This window comes from Anguilla rostrata, chromosome 19 (assembly GCF_018555375.3).
Source record: "Anguilla rostrata isolate EN2019 chromosome 19, ASM1855537v3, whole genome shotgun sequence".
Lineage (NCBI taxonomy): Eukaryota > Metazoa > Chordata > Actinopteri > Anguilliformes > Anguillidae > Anguilla > Anguilla rostrata.
Window position 1 is genome coordinate 10309899 of NC_057951.1, and position 19640 is coordinate 10329538.

At 51.1% G+C, this 19640-nt stretch overlaps 1 protein-coding gene across 11 annotated transcripts in view; it reads right to left on the reverse strand.

The window, feature by feature from the left end:
• LOC135246121 (pleckstrin homology domain-containing family A member 5-like) overlaps positions 1-19640 on the reverse strand; it is a 68161-nt gene that overhangs the window by 7421 nt on the left and 41100 nt on the right. For 7 of the 11 annotated variants that reach the window (XM_064319655.1, XM_064319654.1, XM_064319653.1 and 4 more), the window contains 10 exons: positions 16303-16418; positions 14694-15953; positions 14100-14586; positions 5695-5757; positions 3739-3819; positions 3020-3169; positions 2802-2903; positions 2339-2450; positions 1748-1791; positions 63-183 (listed from right to left, as the gene is read on the reverse strand). In XM_064319655.1, the coding sequence (XP_064175725.1) occupies positions 63-183; positions 1748-1791; positions 2339-2450; positions 2802-2903; positions 3020-3169; positions 3739-3819; positions 5695-5757; positions 14100-14586; positions 14694-15953; positions 16303-16418 (2536 nt within the window). Of the gene's footprint in view, positions 1-62; positions 184-1747; positions 1792-2338; positions 2451-2801; positions 2904-3019; positions 3170-3738; positions 3820-5694; positions 5758-14099; positions 14587-14693; positions 15954-16302; positions 16467-19640 lie in introns of those variants that run through there. The other 4 variants (XM_064319657.1, XM_064319660.1, XM_064319662.1 and 1 more) reach the window with 4 other exon arrangements.

The following is a 19640-nucleotide window of genomic DNA, read 5'->3' on the forward strand; positions in this document are numbered from 1 at the left end:
TCTACAGGATAACCGCTCTCCCAGGTGAGCTCGGGGAGGAGGGCCCATGACCCCCAGCCGACCTTTGGTGCCGGACGGCTCTTTGTCCACCGCCGCCTCCGCCTTGTCCTCGGTGTTGCTCTCCTCCACCTCCGTCACGGTGGTGAGCTCAGGCTCACTCTTACACAGCCTGTAGTCTGGACCCTGGAGACAAAGCAGAGCTCAGCACCGTCACACACACACACACACATACATACACACACACACACACACACTACATGTCCACGCACACACACACACACACACACACTACATGTCCACGCACACACACACACACACGCACACACAAACACATGTCTACACAGACATGCACGCACACTATAGACTGTATATACCTCACACATACCTGCAGGTGTCACACACATTCTACAAACGCACGCACACACACCCCTACAAACGCAGTCAACCAACAACAAAACCACAACCACATCTCTTCACAACACAGACCTAGGAATGTATTCAAAGATGGTTTGATTTATGTATTTTTTTTTAATCCCGAATGGTCTAGCTCAAAAATGACAAAACAGCAACGCAAGCACATCTTAACACTTCAGTCCTCTCAATAGAGTGATGTGACATTGAATGACAACCAGAGATAATGAATGCGGCTCAATGGTAAAATACACACAGGAGATGGGATGGGACGGTATTTTGACTTGAACCGATCAACAAAAGAGAGATAAGTCAAAGATGACATGTTGGAAATCCCAACTCAACCCTCACAGAGATTTTGAGAGGAGTGGGTGGGTGAAGGGGGGGTGCAGGTTGAATAAATTTGAAAACCCCCACAAAAAAAACCAAAACCACAGAGAATCATAAAAAGGGACTCAATGACCCATGTCATCACAACGATGGATGAATATGCAACCCTCGTAGCAGGGGTCAGAGGTCGGAGGTCAGCGTCTTACGCTGTGAGTGCCGTTCCTCTGCCCGTGCTTCCTGTCGTCCGGCCGAGGGGTGGACGCCTGGCCCGCGGGCCGGTGGGCGCTGCCGGCGGGAGGGACGCCTATGATGTCATAATACTGGGGGAGGGGGGGCCGGGGGGGCACCGAGTCATCTTCCTACAGATCACAGAGAGGGGCGAGCTGACAGCCTGCGCAGCGGCACTGTGCTGTCACTCAATCACGGGACAGTGACAGGGGGGCGGGGCCCCACTTCAGCAGCTCAGTTGAGGCGCGAAACATGTCCAAAATGGCGACTGAACATACAACTACCTGGAGCTGACCAAGGCCAGAACAATGGAATATAAATGTCAATCAGGCTACAGTAGGCTTAGCCACCGTTACGCATGCAGTTCAATCCTCTACACAACAGGGGGCAGCAGAGTTCTGAAGGAGGCTGCTAAGAACCAGAGCTGAGCGCAACACGTGCTGTTCAAGATTGCTTTTTCCACTACTCTGTGATGCTCGTCTGCTGAGCACAGCTGTGTGGGTCAGGCCCCGCCCCTTTTGTAACTGCCTCAGAAGACTGACAGGTGCAAAAACGAATCCTGGTTTGAGGTGAGTCGCATTCCGAGGTGTTTCTGCACTGTAACACAGAGACAGCCGGCTAAAAGTAGAGAGGCCCCGCTTCAGTCTGAGGAGATATTGGGAAAATAGTGTGTCTTTCTGTGCACGCGCACGTGTGTTTTAGTGTGTGTGCGTGTGTGTGCATGTGTGTGTGTGTGTGCATGTGTGTGTCAGTTTGTGTGTGTGTACACCCCTCTTACCTCACTCGTCGGCTGACTGGGGGCTGCATTGGAGTTTACAACACCTGGCAACAACAAGGGGAGAAATATGAGGAATATAAAACTGCGGGAAGACTCAAACCCTCCCGCACAGTGTGTGTGTGTGTGTGTGTGTGTGTGTGTGTGTGTGTGTGTGTGTGTGTGTAAGGTACGGCAGTAATAAACCCTTTCACAGGTGAATAATGAGCACATTATTCAGCATAAGGGCGATGCGGAAAGGCATCAAAATCAATACAGCATATTATTTTACTTAGCGTGACACTGTAACCATTATTCACACATAGATAAAAGCAGCTGTTCACAGTAAACAGATAACAGTCATGGAGAACTGTTTGCGCATGTCTGTGTGTGTATGAGTGTGAACGTGTGCGTGCAAGTGTATATGTACGTGTGTGTATGTGTGTGCATCCCTGCGTGTTTCTCTGCGTGTGTGCATGTGTGTGTGTGCCTGCGTGTGTGTGCACGTGTGTATGTGCATGCGCGTGTGTGTGCATGTGTGTGTGTGCATGTGTGTGTGTGTGCATGTGTGTGTGTGCATGTGTGCTTGTGTGTATACGTGACTCAGTGACTCACTTGGGGCCTCAGTGCTTCTCTGAGTCCTGTTCTTACTCAAGGCCTCAGTCACATCCTGTATCCTCCACAGCTCCTTCTGTATCTGCACATGCTGCTGACTGGGAGGCTCCGTCTGCAAATACACACACGCACACACACACACGCACGCACGCACGCACGCACGCACACACGCGCATACACAACTGCTTATTTGCTTTGTAGACAGCCTTATATATATATTTCGTTTCCGTTGTTAGACATGCTAAACAACTGTCACACATGAATTAATATTTTTAGCTGACCAGTAGCAGGAGAATGTAGAATGTAGAATATTCTAGAATATAGAATATCAGTGTCGCTGATGTGCGTGTGTACCTGACCCACAGTGTAGGTAACAGGATCTGTGATGGTGTATACCAGAGGACAGTGTCTCTGATAGGTGTGTGGACCTTGGCTCACGGTGTCGGTAATTGGATGCATATACCTGAGGGGTACCCAGAGCCTCCAGCTGCTCCAGGAGATTGTTCCGGATCAGCGTTACGTCGGTCTCCAGCTGGGAAAAGTCCCTCCATGACCTCTCCAGGGCCTGTGGGGAGCAAGAGACAGCTGTGCCATGTGTGTAAGAGTGTGTGTGTGTGTGTGTGTGTGTGTGTAAGAGTGTGTGTCTGCATGCATGTGTGTGTGTGTGTGTGTGAGACTCACAGTGTTGACACGGGCCAGCTCTCTGCACGTGCTCAGTAGGCCGCTCTGTAGCAGGTCTCTCTGCTGCACCACACTCTGCAGGGCCGCCTGGTCTCCCGCGCTCATCTCTATCTCCTGACTGGCCGCCAGCAGCGCCGTCTCCAGGGTGTGCTGCGGAGGACCCAACACCGTCACAACTCAACACCGTCACACTCACCTGAACACCATCACACTCCCCCCAACACCATCACACTCACCGCAACCCTGTCACACTAACCCAAACACTCTCACACTCACCCCAACACCATCACACTCACCAGAACACCGTCACACTCACACCAACACCATCACACTCTCCCCTACACAAACACACTCACCTCAACACCACCACATCTGTCACAACCACTCCAAGGTAAAACCACTCCACATTGTAATGGCTGCAGTGAACTTCCCTGCTGGGGTCTGACAGAGCTGGCTGTAGAATGGGCCGGAAGGTTGTCATAAAGCCCACACAGGGCTGAGTGGGCATGCTCTAATGAGGCCTGCTCCACACACTCATTTGTACCGGACACGGTGACCAATGGCTCTGCAGCTCCTTCAGCAAAAATGCTTGAGCTAGGAAAAAATGGCTCTTGCTCTTTAAATCTTTTTTTTTTTTTTAGGAGGCACAAGACCCAGACACAGCCGGAAATGTCAGACCCCCTGCTGTAAGGTGCGGAGACGGCGACAGGATCGGACACCTTCTCTCTGTAGAGCTGCTGCAGCTTGTGCTCCTGGGTGCGCACCACTTTGTCCTGCTCACACAGCCTGCTCAGCTTCACCTGCAAACAAGAGCAGAGTCTCACACTCAGAATGATGTCACAGTACTCAGATTCACATTTAGAATGATGTCACAGTACTCAGATTCACACTTAGAATGATGTCACAGTACTCAGATTAATACTTAGAATGATGTCACAGTACTCAGATTCACACTTAGAATGATGTCACAGTACTCAGATTCACACTTAGAATGATGTCACAGTACTCAGACTCACACTTCAAATGATATCACAATCCTCAGCTTCTGACTTCAAATTATGTTCTTATGCTTAGATTCAAACTTTAAATGATGTCACAGGTTTAAGTTCAAAGGGGCGAATCCGTAACATACATCTCTGGAGTGACGTTTTCCACAAGAGGTTAATTTCACACAGAAAGCAATGCATGTCGGTAATTCAATGATCGTATCCTCGTATGGGTATAGAGGGGTTATTTATGTAGGGTGAAATGCATACAGTTGCCTGAAAGACAGGCCCCGGACCCCAGGGCACAGTTAGAGGCCGCTGGGGGTGAGGACAGAATGGAAAGTATTCGCCGAGCGCTCGCTCATTCCTCTGAACCTCAGACGTGAAACAATATCCTCCTCGCGCATTCCCTTCTCCACACGTCAGGTTTCATTTCCGCCATCTTCAGCAGCTGCTGGTTTAAAAGTCTGTATTGTTTTTACTGGAAAGGAGGCCCGTTTTTATTACAGTCCAACGCAGCGCTTGTGGGTTCTGCCATATTAGCTCCTCTCAATGACACGCCAGAAGCCCAAAGGCTTCCTGCTCTCCTCAATGAGAACTGCTACTGAACTTCCCCAAACTGCACTAACTCCACTCCAGCACGCTGTGCACTCTAGGGTCTAAAGGTAGCATACTAGCAACCTCGTATACTTATATACTACATACACGTAAATTAAAAACTAGAAATACCGCCTAGCTGTTGTATGCCTCTGCCAAGACAAAAATTTGTTTAGTGAGGTCACAGTGACCTTGACCTTTGACCACCAAAATCTAATCAGTTCAACTTGTGCCGAACTTGAAGAAATTCCCTCAAGGCGTTCCTGAGATATAACGTTCACGAGAATGGGACGAAAACATAATGCCTCTGGCCACGGCTGTGCCGTCGCGGAGGCATAAAAAAAATATACATTTTCTTTTTTTTCCTGTCTCATAACCTTCAGAGGACAGCTGTTCTCTCAAGCAGTCAGACACAATTAGTTCTTAATGTGTGGATCTGAGTGGAGGCTGAAAGCAACTACGCTTTCTGGAGGGGAAAGACGAGGTGACTTTCCAAAAATCTATTTTTTCTCTCTCTCTCTTTCGAGGAGCTTAAAACTTCAGATAAGCGTTACTGCTAACCGTTCTCTACAGGACCATCGCGGCTCAATTTATAAGCAATTTGATCGCAAGCAATTAGAGGATCCAGACTTAATTTCCAGACTCTCCAGCGGGGATTTATCTATTCTGTTCCACCGTGTTTTCGCTGAAATTGTTTATCAACAAGCTGACAGAGCAGCCAGCGAGTCCGTCAAGGTCGATACGGGGCCTCTGAATCACCTCGCCGTCCGTATCCAGAGCTGAGCGTAGCCGCATGAATGCCTGGCATTGATGCGCTGCCAGATAGGGGGGGGGGGTGTATTTATTCTCCGTGAAAAACAGCCACTGATAATCCGCGCTCTGGGCCTCCTGGTGAGATGTATAAACAGCGAATGCCCGTGCGCATGCAGTGTATATTGATTCTGGGTGGGGGGTGGGTGGGAGTGAATCTCTTGCAGATTGAATTTGGACAAGGAGATAGAGGAGAGGAGAATGAGGAACTTTAGTTTTGACTAGCACAGATTTTTGCAGAAAAAAACAAATTTGGTGGGGGGGGGGGGGGTTAGTACTCACGTCAAGATCCAGACTGCCTTGCCTGTAGATGTAGGAGTTGTCCCTGTAGTCCTCTGGGACAGTCTACAAAAAAAGTACAATGATCAGAGCAGCAAAACTTCCCCCTTCCATTCCCCCCCCCCACACCAAAAACACACTTACTGACACAGCACAGGAGGTCTACACGCTCAGATCTAGCACAGCACTGGACCTGCTTCTGGGGCATATCTCAGTCACGGAAAAACAAAGTCAAATGTTTCATCAGAAAAGGACTGTGGGTACTTTGGGTACAGGAACCTAAGCTGGCTGTTCACATCGGGGTGCATCTGACGCAAGCGAAGAAATTCTGGAGGCGGTTCAAACTTGAAAACAACACAAGGGGAATAGCTTAGCGCTTCACCAGCCCACAGCCATTTTGAGCGCTCTGTGCTACAGCTGCATCGCACTGACATCTGCATGGCATATGCGCTCGTCCACGGCAAAGCTGTTTTACACGCTGCCCGTTTGCACAGCCAGATGCTATTCAGAAACAAGGGGCAGGGTGGCAGCGGGATTCAAACTAGCAACATTCTGGGTCCTGTATATTTATTTACCGGGTAACACCACTGAGCTTTATCACAAGACCTTGTTATACTGCTGGCATCAGAGTTAAAGCTTATGCATTAGTTGCCCACTCTGAATTATTTCTCAGTGCTGGGCATTAGACTCTCTTGAGCCTCATAAACACCATAATTTAACGGTCACTTAATTCCGTAAAGAACTATAAAGACACACACACTTTGTCTTCCAAAATAAATGACATCACAGACAGTCTGCAGTATCAAAACGAAGCCTCATTGAGCAAAGACCAAATCATTTAAAACTGCTTTCGAATCGAGGTTCAAACACACACATGCCTTGAAAATGATGTGAAGTTCCAGCAGCACAGAATCTGCTGAGCGTGCACAATTTTGCAGCATGCGGAAGCCTGGTGCACTACAGACAGGGAGAAAGATGGCCGACTCTGCCAACACACCCCTCTGCAGAGGAGAGATGGCGATGCAGCTGGTGTTGTGATGATGTCATTCGGTGGGGAGGGTGGGAGGGGGGGAGGGGGGCGGTGGAGGAGAGTGGCAGCAGCCGTGGACACTTTCACACGCAACGGTGGAGAAAGTGGCAAAGAAGAAGCAAAAATGGCGGTCCAACATCTGTCAACCAAACTCTCGAACAATCTCTGAGAGGACAGGACCGAAGATACGGCAGAATCCAGCTCTCACCCACAGCGAGAGATGGAAAGCTAGCTTAGCAGAGCGTAGCGTACACCACGAGCCATGCCAACATCAATCTAATCCCAGCAAGGAAAAAAAATAAAAATAAAAGTCAAATATGGATGAGGATACAATAAACACAAGACTGAATAAAAATGTTGTGAGGATACTGGAGGGAACTCAAAGAGTTGCTGGTTTTAAAAAAAGGGAGGGGGAGGGAGTGGTCTTTTTGCTTGATGACAAACAGGAAGCAGAGATGCCGTTGATTGGCCAGGACCTTACTTGCTGGTAGAGCTGAGGCCTTGGAGCTGAGTTCTCAATCATTGTGTGACTCATGAAGATAAGAGGGTCATTCTCTCTCATCTATTTCAGATTGGAGAAAGGAGAGGGCAAATGCACGGGTGCGGATGTGCCAAACTTACACACACACACACAAATATAAACACACACACACACACACACACACACACACACAAACACACACACACACACACACACAAATATAAACACACACACACACACACACACACACAAATATAAACACACACACACACACACACACACACACACACAAACACAAACACACACACACACAAATATAACAAACACACACACACACACACACACAACACACAAACACAAAATGCAAACACACAAAATGACACACAACATACAAACACAACACACACAAAGACATACACACAACATGTAGGCAAACACACACATGCAAAATCGGTGTACAGTAGAAAAACTAATCAAATGCACACACACAACACGAGCAAACACAAACAACCACCCACCCACACAGACACACACATACACACACGCAATCAATTAACAGTATACAACACAGGCCCTTTCTGCTGTCAATCATTCTCTCTCCCTCTCCCACCCTTTGATATTCAAATCCCGAGTATTTCTCTCACAAAAGCACAGTTGTGACACATAATCAATAGCAGTAAGACGAGCAGGACAATAACATCCTGTGTAAAATCCGCGCGCGCAATACCAGCGAAAATATTAACGGCAGCTCCGACAAGAACATCCTTTTGTGTCTTTTTGTGTCCGCAAGAGAGCCTTTTACTGACATTCCCACACAGCAGTTACCAGAGGGACACCATGGCAACACCGTTCTGATCTCACCCAATAGGGCAAAACACCACATGTGAGCAATCAGCCTGATCGAAAACAAAAAATAAAAATAAAAAAGCTACGTGGTAGGACACACAGGGTCGATTTTATTGCCAAAAAAAAGAGCATTCACAACAAAGTCTTGTTTACTGAAATTATCGTAAGTTATTAAAACGATTAAAAAATGCAGGGAAAATGTGCATCATAAAGCCGTGTTGAGTGAAAAGGCAGTGATGCTTAAACACATGGCAGCCAGCTGAACAGCTCTAATGCCATTTGACTAAATATGAAATTTAATTAGCTCAGCAAGTTTGCGCATTCAGACTCTCACACATGAAACCTCTGAAGAGCTTAATTCATAACAAAGCTTGAGTTTTGTCCAGGAACATAAATAGAAATCATGTCGGAAAGGCCACACGCATAGACCTTTTATCTGCGAAACTGCTTTTGTAATGTGTATGTGCATGTTTGTAGTAAAAGTCTCAGAGTCTCAAGGAGAAGTCGCAGACACACAACAAATAAACAGTGGGAAAAAAACTCTACAGAAAAGCGCACTGAGGGAAGACAGGGACCATATATCAGGGCTCTACTTTAACATTTCTCCAAGGAGAACATGTGCTCCTAAGTCGAAAAAATTTAGGAGCAAAACTAATGCATACAAATTAGTAGATGCGCTCCTAAATTATTCTCCCAGTTAGCACACATAAATTTCCAGGAGCAAATGCTCCTAAAATGGGCGCGCTGTAGAGCTTTGTATATAATGACTACATTTACTCTACGGTGATAAGCTTTGAAATTAAACGCACTTGTAGCTTGTACAGAATAGATTGCCTATAGGTCCTGTCACACGGACAGGAGAGAGAGGGGGTGTTATATGTGACAGTACGCTGGGTTAGAACACTTAAGCCTCAGAGCCACAGGCCTGGGGGGGGGGGGGGGATCAGTATGGATGTGGTCTGACTGCAGGTAGAGTGGAGGGAGGTGTTTAAGCCAGAGGACTGTGCTGCCAGAGAGGTTCCTGCAGTCTGGTCCGGCCTGTTCTGGCCCGCTTTCAGGTCTCTCTCCCTCTCCCTCTCTCCCTCTCTCTCTCCCTCCCTCTCTCCCTCTCTCCCTCTCTCTCTCCCTCTCTCTCTCTCTCTCTCTCTCTCTCTCTCTCTCTCCTCTCTCTCTCCCTCCCTCCTCTCCCTCCTCTCTCTCTCTCCCTGTCCCTCTCTCTCTCTCTTTCTCTCTGTATTTCTCTCCCTCTCTCATTTCTCATCTGTCAGCTCTGTCTCTCGTCAGCTCTTGGCAGGCGACCCGTCTTTGTGAAAAGGTCCCAGCAGATACTCCAGGAGAGTCACCAATCTGGTTTTTTTACGGAAATATTTACCTTCCGGCAGGTCACTTTTCTCCCTTTACGATAAATATGCTTTCACGCACACTCTCCTAGCCAACCGCCATTTTGAAAGCGTAGCCTCGCGCGAAAGATAGACTGAAGAAGGGGATAAGAGCGCTGTTCAAAACGAGTGCATTCTCACACTCGGGCTCAGCCGATCTGTCACCTCCACCTGCACGCCACCGCGTGATGTGCTAGCTCACACCCTGTTAATTTTGCAGCGTCTGCGAGGGTAACAGCGAGGAGGTGCGAGACAGGCACACGCACACACACACACGGGGGGAAGTTTTATAAAAAGCTCACACACACACACACACACGACCTCCGCTAGGAGACAGACCCACTCACTGCACCCATAAACACACAGCACAAGCTCCCACCTGCCGGTCCAGGTACTGCACGTTCCTCTTTAGGTGACGAGAGAGGACCTCGTTCTAGCAGCAGCAGCAGCAGCAGCAGCACAGACAAAGGGAAGAGAGAAGAAAAAAGAAAGAAAGAAGGAAGGAAGGAAGGAAGGAAGGAAGGAAGGAAGAAAGGGAGGCAGTAAAAATTGAAACGGCAAGGTCAGAAGAGGGACACAGGATGTTTCGACTGGAGATCAGCCTTTCCAAACTTGCCAAAAATAAAAACCCATTCATTCCGTAACCACGGGCAGCCAAAGGGAGAAATCATGCATTGGGTGAGTGAAAAAAAGGATGAATCAGTCCAGATAGAGTAGGAGGTCGACGAGCGGATTGAACGCAAAAACGCGAGCCGCCGCCTCGAGATCAAGGTGCTGTCTGCGGTACGGAGCTGTGGACGCTACGGGCTCGGCTTCGCGTGGTTCACGGCACAAGGAAAACACAACACGGGCGGAAGCAGGTGACATACACGTGTGCGTCGTAACACGCGACGACGCAGCGCATCGGCTGAGCCGCGTAACCGCCGATATTACCGCCGAGCGACACGCTCCTCCCAGCTGGGGGGGAGACGCAGCGAGGGCATCAGCGATACGACAGCCCCGAAATTAATCTGCGCCACGACGCCGCCGACGGCCATATTTCATAATGCTAGCAGCCGCAGCGACAGTGAAGGAGAAAACACCACATCCGGTTAAATCTTCAGATCACAGAATGAACGTGACCGACTGCGCTGTCCAGTAAAAACACCCGCTGGTTACACACCGCAAACACTGATCAGCGGTCACCCAGACGACGTCACCATAAACTCTCCTACACTCACACTGTCTACACTGTAGGGGAAAAACTCTTATTTTTATGTATTTATCTGCACTTTCATCAGAACGGTGATCTGCAGTCGCCGGGAAACAACAACAGGGGGAGGAAATAAAGAATTATCTGGCGGACGGTTAGCTAGCCAGACGTCGAGGAGCAATTTGGAGGATGCGGGGAGGACATCAGGGCTAAGAGCCCAGCGCTGAGATAAGAGCCGTGGGATCAGTAAGGAGCAGGATGAGCCAGGGTCTCAGTGTACTGTCTCATCTCCGGGGCACAGTGACCTCGGGTCAGCTGGAAGGGCTCTGCTCTCATTTATCTGCTTTCGAGACGTCCTCTTTCCGTTCCGGGCCAAGTTTGGAAGAAGCCGGATAACCATCTCTGTCTAAAGAGCAACCGGTACATGGGGCTACCGTTTCTACAGAGTGACCGGGACACGGCAACCATCTCTAAGGAGTGACCGGGACACGGCAACCGTCTCTAAGGAGTGACCGGGACACAGCAACCGTCTCTATGGAATGACCGGGACACGGGGCAACAGTCTCTAAGGAGTGACTGCGAAACGGGGCAACAGTTTCTAAGGAAGTGAGCAGAACACGGGGCAACTGTCTCTAAGGAAGTGAGCGGGTCGCAGGGTAACAGGCTCTGTGTAATGAGTGACCAGTGAATATGGAGATGGCACATGGCACACTGCACACACAGGATGACCTCTGACCTTTGGGTTGTTGCCATGGAGACTGAGCTGCAGGAGCTGCGCTATAGTGTGCTGGCGGGCGCTGCTCAGCTCGGCCTGCTGCCGCCTCAGTTTGATCAGCAGCAGGGTCAGCTCCTCGGGCTGGGGGGGGGGGGGGTCACAGGGTTATCCACTGGGCTTGGCCGGCCCACACCAAACCGAGCCAGGTTCTGTCAACTCAAACCAGCTGGGCTGAACCGGTCTAGACAGGACGGAAGGACACTGGGCTGCTCTGTGCCTGGGAGGCGGTATAATGGAGCATTACACTGATTTAACAGGACTGGCCAAGCCAATGGATCATAGACCAGTTTCCTCAGACACAGCAGAAGATGCAGAGCCCAGGCCAGCCTTCTTCACACGTGCATGACGCCCCACAAAGGGAAGCCATTTTGTATCACTGCCGAGTTTGGGTCCAAAAGTTTGTTTCGCTGCTGAGTTTGCGCATCTGCTCAGTGATAATGACAGATTACACAGAAGTGCCATCGCACTGCTGCTCATTCTGCCACTGGCTGAGGACAGAAGTTCTTATCGGGCCTGCATAAGGACCGTCCACATCCTGCCTGTTCACTGCGTGAGGCTGGCTGACTGCACACAGTTCAGCACGTCATCTGAATCTCATCCAAATGAACAAGGACTTCTGGGGAGATGTATGTTCCCATCATTCCACTTTTTCTGTGTCTGTGTGTGTGCGTGTGTGTGTGTGTGTGTGTGTGTGTGTGTGTGTGTGTGTGTGTGTGTGTGTGTGTGCGTGTGTGTGCGTGTGTGTGTGTGTGTTGTGTGTGTGTGTGTGTGTGTGTGTTGGTGTGTGTGGTTCGTGTGGTGTGGTGTGTGCTTGATGTGACATGTCTTTCCCTGCAGGCTCTGAGTGGTGACGGGCTGAAGCTTGATCCCGGAGGGCAGGTTCCTCCGGTCAGGGGGGTACACATACTGCAGAGCACAGGGACAGAGAGCACGGCCACCTTCACCACCACGAGCACACAGCCACTACATTTAAAGAGTTTAAATCCATCACCAGCCAAATGCTGCATTCCAACACCCAAAATCATGCAGAGTGCCAGCTTGAAGAATAAAAACAAAAACATTCTGGCATCAAAAGCCACCCCATAGTGCCAATCAAACCAACCACACAGTTCACAGAAACAGTTATTGCAGTTTTAAGTACTTCAGAACACATGCTCCCAGCAAGAAGAGTAAAACAACAACAACAACACCGTCACCTCCCAAACAGCACACGCTCTTCCTGGGCGAAAGCAGAACATTTCCCATTGTGACATCACAAGTAAAGAGCCACGCCCCTCTGCAGGGTCAGCCGTATGGGGGGCCTGAGTGGAGAGCGCTGCCTGCGGTTCTCATGCTAATGAGCTCATCTCCCCTGGCCTTAATCAGCGTGCCGTTCACACTGGAGGAGCCCCTGCTAATTACACACAGCCTCCCCCGTGCCCAAAAGCAGCCGCGAGCCCCCTTCAGTTCCAGGAGCGCTTCCAAAAAAAAAATCCTGGCACCCCCCCCCACCCCGCCTCCGCCGGAGGGTGCGTCCTCGAGCGGGGACCCTCCTGTTCCATAGCCTCGCCTCGCCGCGCCTCGGCGTGCCACTTCCTGTTCGTGAAAAGGCTGAGCTCGCAAGCCCCCATCTGGCGTGGATTGCGTCCAAACTTATCAATGAGCCCCCACAGAAGAGCAGACAGGCGCGCTGATGGGAGACCGGTGGGTGGCTGGTTAGGGGCTATAGAAGCATGGAGGCATCTGAGAGCTTCTTTCAAGCTAAACCTTTCATGGCACATCTGCACTCCAGAATGCTGCCTAAAGAGCACTTACCCTCAGCCGAAATGCACGGAAAACCAATCGGCATTTGATTCCGCAATTATCTTTTCAAAAAAATATGTTGGCGTAGAATTGAAATTCTCTCGCTAGTTCTGTCTCTCTATGCGCCGGCAGTCGACGAAACAGCGGTGACCTCTCTCCAGTCACATGCCCACGCACGCTTTATTTTTTCGTATTCATTTCATTTTTATCCGTCTGCCTCTTGCGGATGCGCATTCCCCCGTTTCTGAAGTTCTCTCTGAAAGGCCAATAAGCGCTCCGAGCTCCGAGAAAAGTTTTCAGCCGGGCGTAACCGGGGTGAATCGAGGGAACAGAAAGGGAAAAGAATGCCTCATCAACTCCCGCTGTGATCTGGCGGAGGGATATCAGCCCAGCAGGGGCTTCCGCACCTTCGGGATTTGGACTAATGACGCGTTAAGGCCACTGAAGACATGCTGAAAGAGATAAATTAGGCCCCGCAACTCAATGTAACCTAAGTGGCTGCAGTAACCACAGCATCCTGTAGGGGTGCTTGTGCGCCAGAGCCAGAGCCAGAGCCAGAGCCAAACCTGGGAGGCAGGAGGTGCTGGCTGGGACATATGTAGGGCTACAGGGCGTAAACACACACACACACACACACGCACACGCACACGCACACACACACGCACACACACAGGGCTGTTAAGATATACCAAGACATATTTCAAATGGGGTGGGTGAAAACTACAGTTCCCAGAGAAATCTCACACTGACATGAGGACGGCTGCACGCGCTCACTGACACGGTTTCACAAATATTGCATAAGACGTGACAATGCACTTTGACCGGCATACCAAGGCCTGTCTCCCTTATGTGGAAATCTGAGCGGGGGTGGGGGCGGGTGGGGTGGGGGTCCACATTCCCCAGAGAGGTTTTGGGGTCCATACCTGGGTCACGTGCGTCCTGTGCCGCCGGTCCATGGTCATGACCCCCGGGTGGACCCGCGAGCCGAGCGCGGGGGGGCCGTCGGTGGCGTATGAGCCGTACGGCTGGTAGCCCTGGCAGTGCGCCAGGGAGCCGTGGGAGGGGGAGAGGGGGATGGAGGGGGTGATGCGGTCGGAGGGCCGGATCAGGGTGCGGGGGTTGGGGAGGGTGCTGTAGGAGCTCCTGGAGGGGGCGTGCTTGGTGCAGGTCTGCCTCTGGCGCCACTCGTAGAGCTGCCACATGGTGTCGTCCCGCATGGACCGCCGCTTCTCCGCGGACGAGGCGGGGGGCCCCAGGGTCCGGTCGTACAGGGAGGGGGCCAGGCTGCAGATGCTGTCCGGCCGCATCACGCTGTTTCGGGGGAGCGTGCGGTACCCCTCGGGGTAGCGTGGCACCCCCTGCGATCGCTGGCTGGGCATTTTCCTGGGCAGAGTCAGGTACGATGCAACGCTGAAAACAGAAGAGCCAATGGGAACTGTTCCTTGGGGAAGGCTCACTATGATATAAACTACAACTCCCATAACTCCCTGCAAGCCCCCTCACCCCCTTATCCTCACCTCTCAGTATCATCTTCTTGGATCCGCCCTCTCTGGATCCTCACCCACTGCTCCAGCTGCTGCATGGAGCTGGTCCTCTGTAAGGACTTTTCAGATTCTTGGGGAGGGGCTTGTGAATAGTTGTGGTCTGTCTGGGGAGGGGCTTGTGAATGGGTGTGGTCTCTCTTGGGAAGGGTCTGGGAATAGCTGGGGTCTCTCTGGAGAGAAGTCTGTGAATGGGTGTGGTCTCTCTTGGGAAGGGTCTGGGAATAGCTGGGGTCTCTCTGGAAAGAGGTCTGTGAATGGGTGGGGTCCATCTGGGGAGGGGCTTGTGAATGGGTGGAGTCTCTCTTGGGAAGGGTCTGATAATAGCATGGGTCTCTCTGGAGAGAGGTCTGTGAATGTGTGGGGTCTATCTGGGGAGGAGCCTGTGGATGGGTGGAGTCTCTCATGGGAAGGGTCTGGTAATAGATGGGGTCTCTCTGCTGAGACACCTGTGAATGGGAGGAGTCTACCTGGGAAGAGGCCTGTGAATGGATGTCTATTTGGGGAGGAGCCTGTGAATGGGCGGGATCTCTATTGGGAGGAGGCGGAGATTGGACAGAATCTTCCTGGGGAGGCAGCTGGGACTCAGCAGATTCTCTTTGCAAAGGGGGCTGGGATTGGTCAGATTCTCTTTGAAATGGGGGCTGGGATTGGGCAGATTCTGTCTGAGGAGGGGACTGGAACTGGGCAGATTCTGCCTGAGGAGGTGGCTGAGAGTGGGCGGGGTCTTGCTGCAGAGGGGGCTGGGATTGGGCAGATTCTTGCTGAGGAGGGGGCTGTGACTGAGCGGGGTCTGTGTGGGGAGCCCCCTGCAAATGTGAGGAGTCTATCTGGGGCATGGCACAAATGGAAGCCCTAAGGGGTGGGGCAGTGCCCGCCTCCCCCAGGCTGCAGTCCCCCCCGTTCATTTGGGGGGGCCTGTCCTGGGCGGGCTGCGGGGGGGGCGCGCCGTTCTCCTGATGGGAGCATGCCATCACGGCGGCGACGATGGCGGCCGCCTGGCTGGGCTGCAGCCTGGAGCCCCGGGCCTTGGCCCGCGGCTTCTCCCTCTCCGCCCCGTCCGTCTGGAAATGGCACCTCTCTCCGTCCCTCTCGCCGTCCGCCGGCCTCCCGTCCTGGGCACACTGGTCCCCCGCCTCCGGGGGCCCGTCCTTAATGTGTACCTCCGGCTGGGGCGGGGCCAATCGGCACAGCGTGCTGTTCATCTCCTGCGGGACGCACTGCTCCAATTTCTGTCTGCAGAGAGGGAGGGAGAGAGAGCCTGTGCAGGGCCGCTACACACAAGTTCTAAACAGGAAGGTACATGTCCACATCCCTGGGTCCACAGCTTGAGTAGTTCTAACACATATCCAGCTTTGCAAGCCATACGCGCTAAAGAACTACAAGACAATGCGCAAATCACAGTAACACTCAGAAGCAGTGAAAGCGTATCGCATCAGCAATATATTTTAAGAAATTCCCACAAAGCAACACAAAGCACTGCAAGCGGTTTTGCAGGTAAGACTGCAGGAAGGTCCGTCGCCAGCGCTAAAGCAAATGATGAAACACGATTGGCTACTGCCTCTGACGTCACGCTTGTTTCTACCTCTTCATTGGCTCAATGTGCACCAGGGCCGCGTCGGTCATCGCCTTCATCCACACCTCCATGTCTCTGGCCATGTCCGTGCAGAAGTAGTACGTCCGCATGTTGGGGTGCGTGGCCTGGTTGAAAAAGCACAGGATCAGCGCTCGGGGGGGGATCTGAGCTACCTGCAAAAAACAGAGAGCGGGGAGAGAGAAGAGGGGAGGGGGATGGAGGAGTAAAATTAATCTGCCCCCTAAGGAAACACGCAGCACTCAAACACATTGGCTTAACACATTTTCAGGTTTGGCTCTGTGGGAATAGCACTGCACTACGAGAGAGATTTGCGGGCTGTGATTGGTTGCAGAGAGACTTGGTGGAAAAGACACGGACCCTGATTGGCTGCAGACATTAAGTGGGTGTAGACTTCCCTCTCTGTGCTGGTTCCTCAAGATGCTTTGCTTTGTTTCCTACTGTTGTAAAAAAAAAAAGTTTAATCTGCTGTGTATGCAAATCAAAGGCCTCTCTTGTACTCATTAAATGATGAAACTTAAAGGTAATTTTTTTAGGGAACTAGACTTCTGAACATGGAGAGCCCGTTTCCCAGACATGGATTAAACCTGGTCTGAGACTAAAAAGAAGATTAAATTGAGATCTTCACAGAGTTTTTCTTTTAGTCCAGGACTAGGCTTAACCTATGTCTGGGAAACTGGCCCAGAAGGTTTTAAACGCAAGTGGGACACTGAGCAGAAACCTTAGAGAAAGGCATTTGCTTCCAGATATGGAGTATAGACACACAGCACGTGGAAAGCTCTGTCTGCTGTGAAGTGTGAACAACGGATTGTAAACGGTGCTGTATCAAACGAAGATGGAGCTACAAATAGATTCGAGACTCTGGTTTATCATGTGAAAAGGGGCAGTTATGTAGGTCTCTCTGAACGAGGCGATCTGCTGAACAAATGAACCATTCAGCCCTGAGAGGTCACAAGCAGCCCGCGAGAGGCTGCTGACGGAACTGCGGTCGAGAGTGGTCGAGGAGCGGGGGGGGGGGGGAATCGGGGGGGAATCATCAAAAACTAAAACATTAAAGAACGCAAGACTGCGTTTTTTTAAAACTCGAGCGCGCACATAGCGAGCGGCGTGTTAAATCCGCGGGGTGAGAACGTGACAGACAGCGGTTTGCATTTCGGGGCCGCTGTCAGTGAACACTCTAGCAGTGGTTTGATGGTCCTAGGCCCTATTGTCTGGGAGCTATTGAACTTTGAAAGCGTTAGCCGGCTGCATTTTTTTCCATTACATTACATTACATTACAGGCATTTGGCAGACGCTCTTATCCAGAGCGACGTACAACAAAGTGTATAACCATAACCAGGAACAAGAATGACGAAACCCCTAGAGAGAAGTACCGGTCCAAGTACAGGGAACAACCGCATAGTTCAACCTGGACCCTGGTGGTTAAACTGATTAACACTAACAACGAGAACGGCAACAACGCAATCTATGGAAAAATAAAAATAAATAAAGATACAAGTAGTCGTTAAGACTGGCGCATCAACTAAGTCACCTATTAAACAGCTGCCTAGTTACAACCCTAAGTTTAGTCATTTACAGGGGGGGAAGGGATGGGGAGAGGTGCAGCCTGAAGAGGTGGGTCTTCAGTCGTCGTTTGAAATGGGTCACAGTCTCAGCTGTTCTGACCTCCACAGGGAGGTCATTCCACCATCGTGGGGCCAGAACAGAGAGGAGACGTGTTCTGGAAGTGCAGGTGCGAAGAGGGGGAGGTGCTAGGCGTCCTGAGGTAGCAGAACGGAGGGATCTGGCTGGCATGTAGGGTTTGAATATCTTTTGAAGGTATGCTGGGGCTGATCCCTTGACTGCCTGGTATGCTAGAACCAATGTTTTGAATTTGATGCGAGCTATAACAGGCAGCCAGTGGAGGGTAGTGAGCAGGGGAGTTACGTGGGAGTGTCTGGGTAGGTTGAAGACCAGACGAGCCGCAGCATTCTGAATGAGCTGCAGGGGTCTGGTGGCAGATGCCAGTAGATTTCCGGTCGGCGGCTTAAAGTCAGGGTTGGAAATATTTGTGTAAAATCGCGCGGGGTGGTAGCGCCCGAAACATAGGCTCTGCTTCTCGGGGCCGCTGTCTGTGAACACTCTAGCAGTGGTTTGATGGTCCTAGGCCCTATTGTCTGGGAGCTATTGAACTTTGAAAGCGTTAGCCGGGTGCATTTTTTTCCGGTCGGCGGCTTAAAGTCAGGGTTGGAAATATTCGTGTAAAATCGCGCGGGGTGGTAGCGCCCGAAACATAGGCTCTGCTTCTCGGGGCCGCTGTCTGTGAACACTCTAGCAGTGGTTTGATGGTCCTAGGCCCTATTGTCTGGGAGCTATTGAACATTGAAAGCGTTAGCCGGCTGCATTTTTTTCCGGTCGGCGGCTTAAAGTCAGGGTTGGAAATATTAGTGTAAAATCGCGCGGGGTGGTAGCGCCCGAAGCATAGGCTCTGCTTCTCGGGGCCGCTGTCTGTGAACACTCTAGCAGTGGTTTGATGGTCCTAGGCCCTATTGTCTGGGAGCTATTGAACATTGAAAGCATTAGCCGGCTGCATTTTTTTCCGGTCGGCGGCTTAAAGTCAGGGTTGGAAATATTCGTGTAAAATCGCGCGGGGTGGTAGCGCCCGAAACATAGGCTCTGCTTCTCGGGGCCGCTGTCTGTGAACACTCTAGCAGTGGTTTGATGGTCCTAGGCACTATTGTCTGGGAGCTATTGAACTTTGAAAGCGTTAGCCGGCTGCATTTTTTTCCGATCGGCGGCTTAAAGTCAGGTTTGGAAATATTCGTGTAAAATCGCACGGGGTCGTAGCGCCCGAAACATAGGCTCTGCTTCTCGGGGCCGCTGTCTGTGAACACTCTAGCAGTGGTTTGATGGTCCTAGGCCCTATTGTCTGGGAGCTATTGAACTTTGAAAGCGTTAGCCGGCTGCATTTTTTTCCGATCGGCGGCTTAAAGTCACTGTTTGAAATATTCGTGTAAAATCGCACGGGATCGTAGCGCCCGAAGCATAGGCTCTGCTTATCGGGGCCGCTGTCTGTGAACACTCTAGCAGTGGTTTGATGGTCCTAGGCCCTATTGTCTGGGAGCTATTGAACTTTGAAAGCGTTAGCCGGCTGCATTTTTTCCGATCGGCGGCTTAAAGTCAGGTTTGGAAATATTCGTGTAAAATCGCACGGGATCGTAGCGCCCGAAGCATAGGCTCTGCTTCTCGGGGCCGCTGTCTGTGAACACTCTAGCAGTGGTTTGATGGTCCTAGGCCCTATTGTCTGGGAGCTATTGAACATTGAAAGCGTTAGCCGGCTGCATTTTTT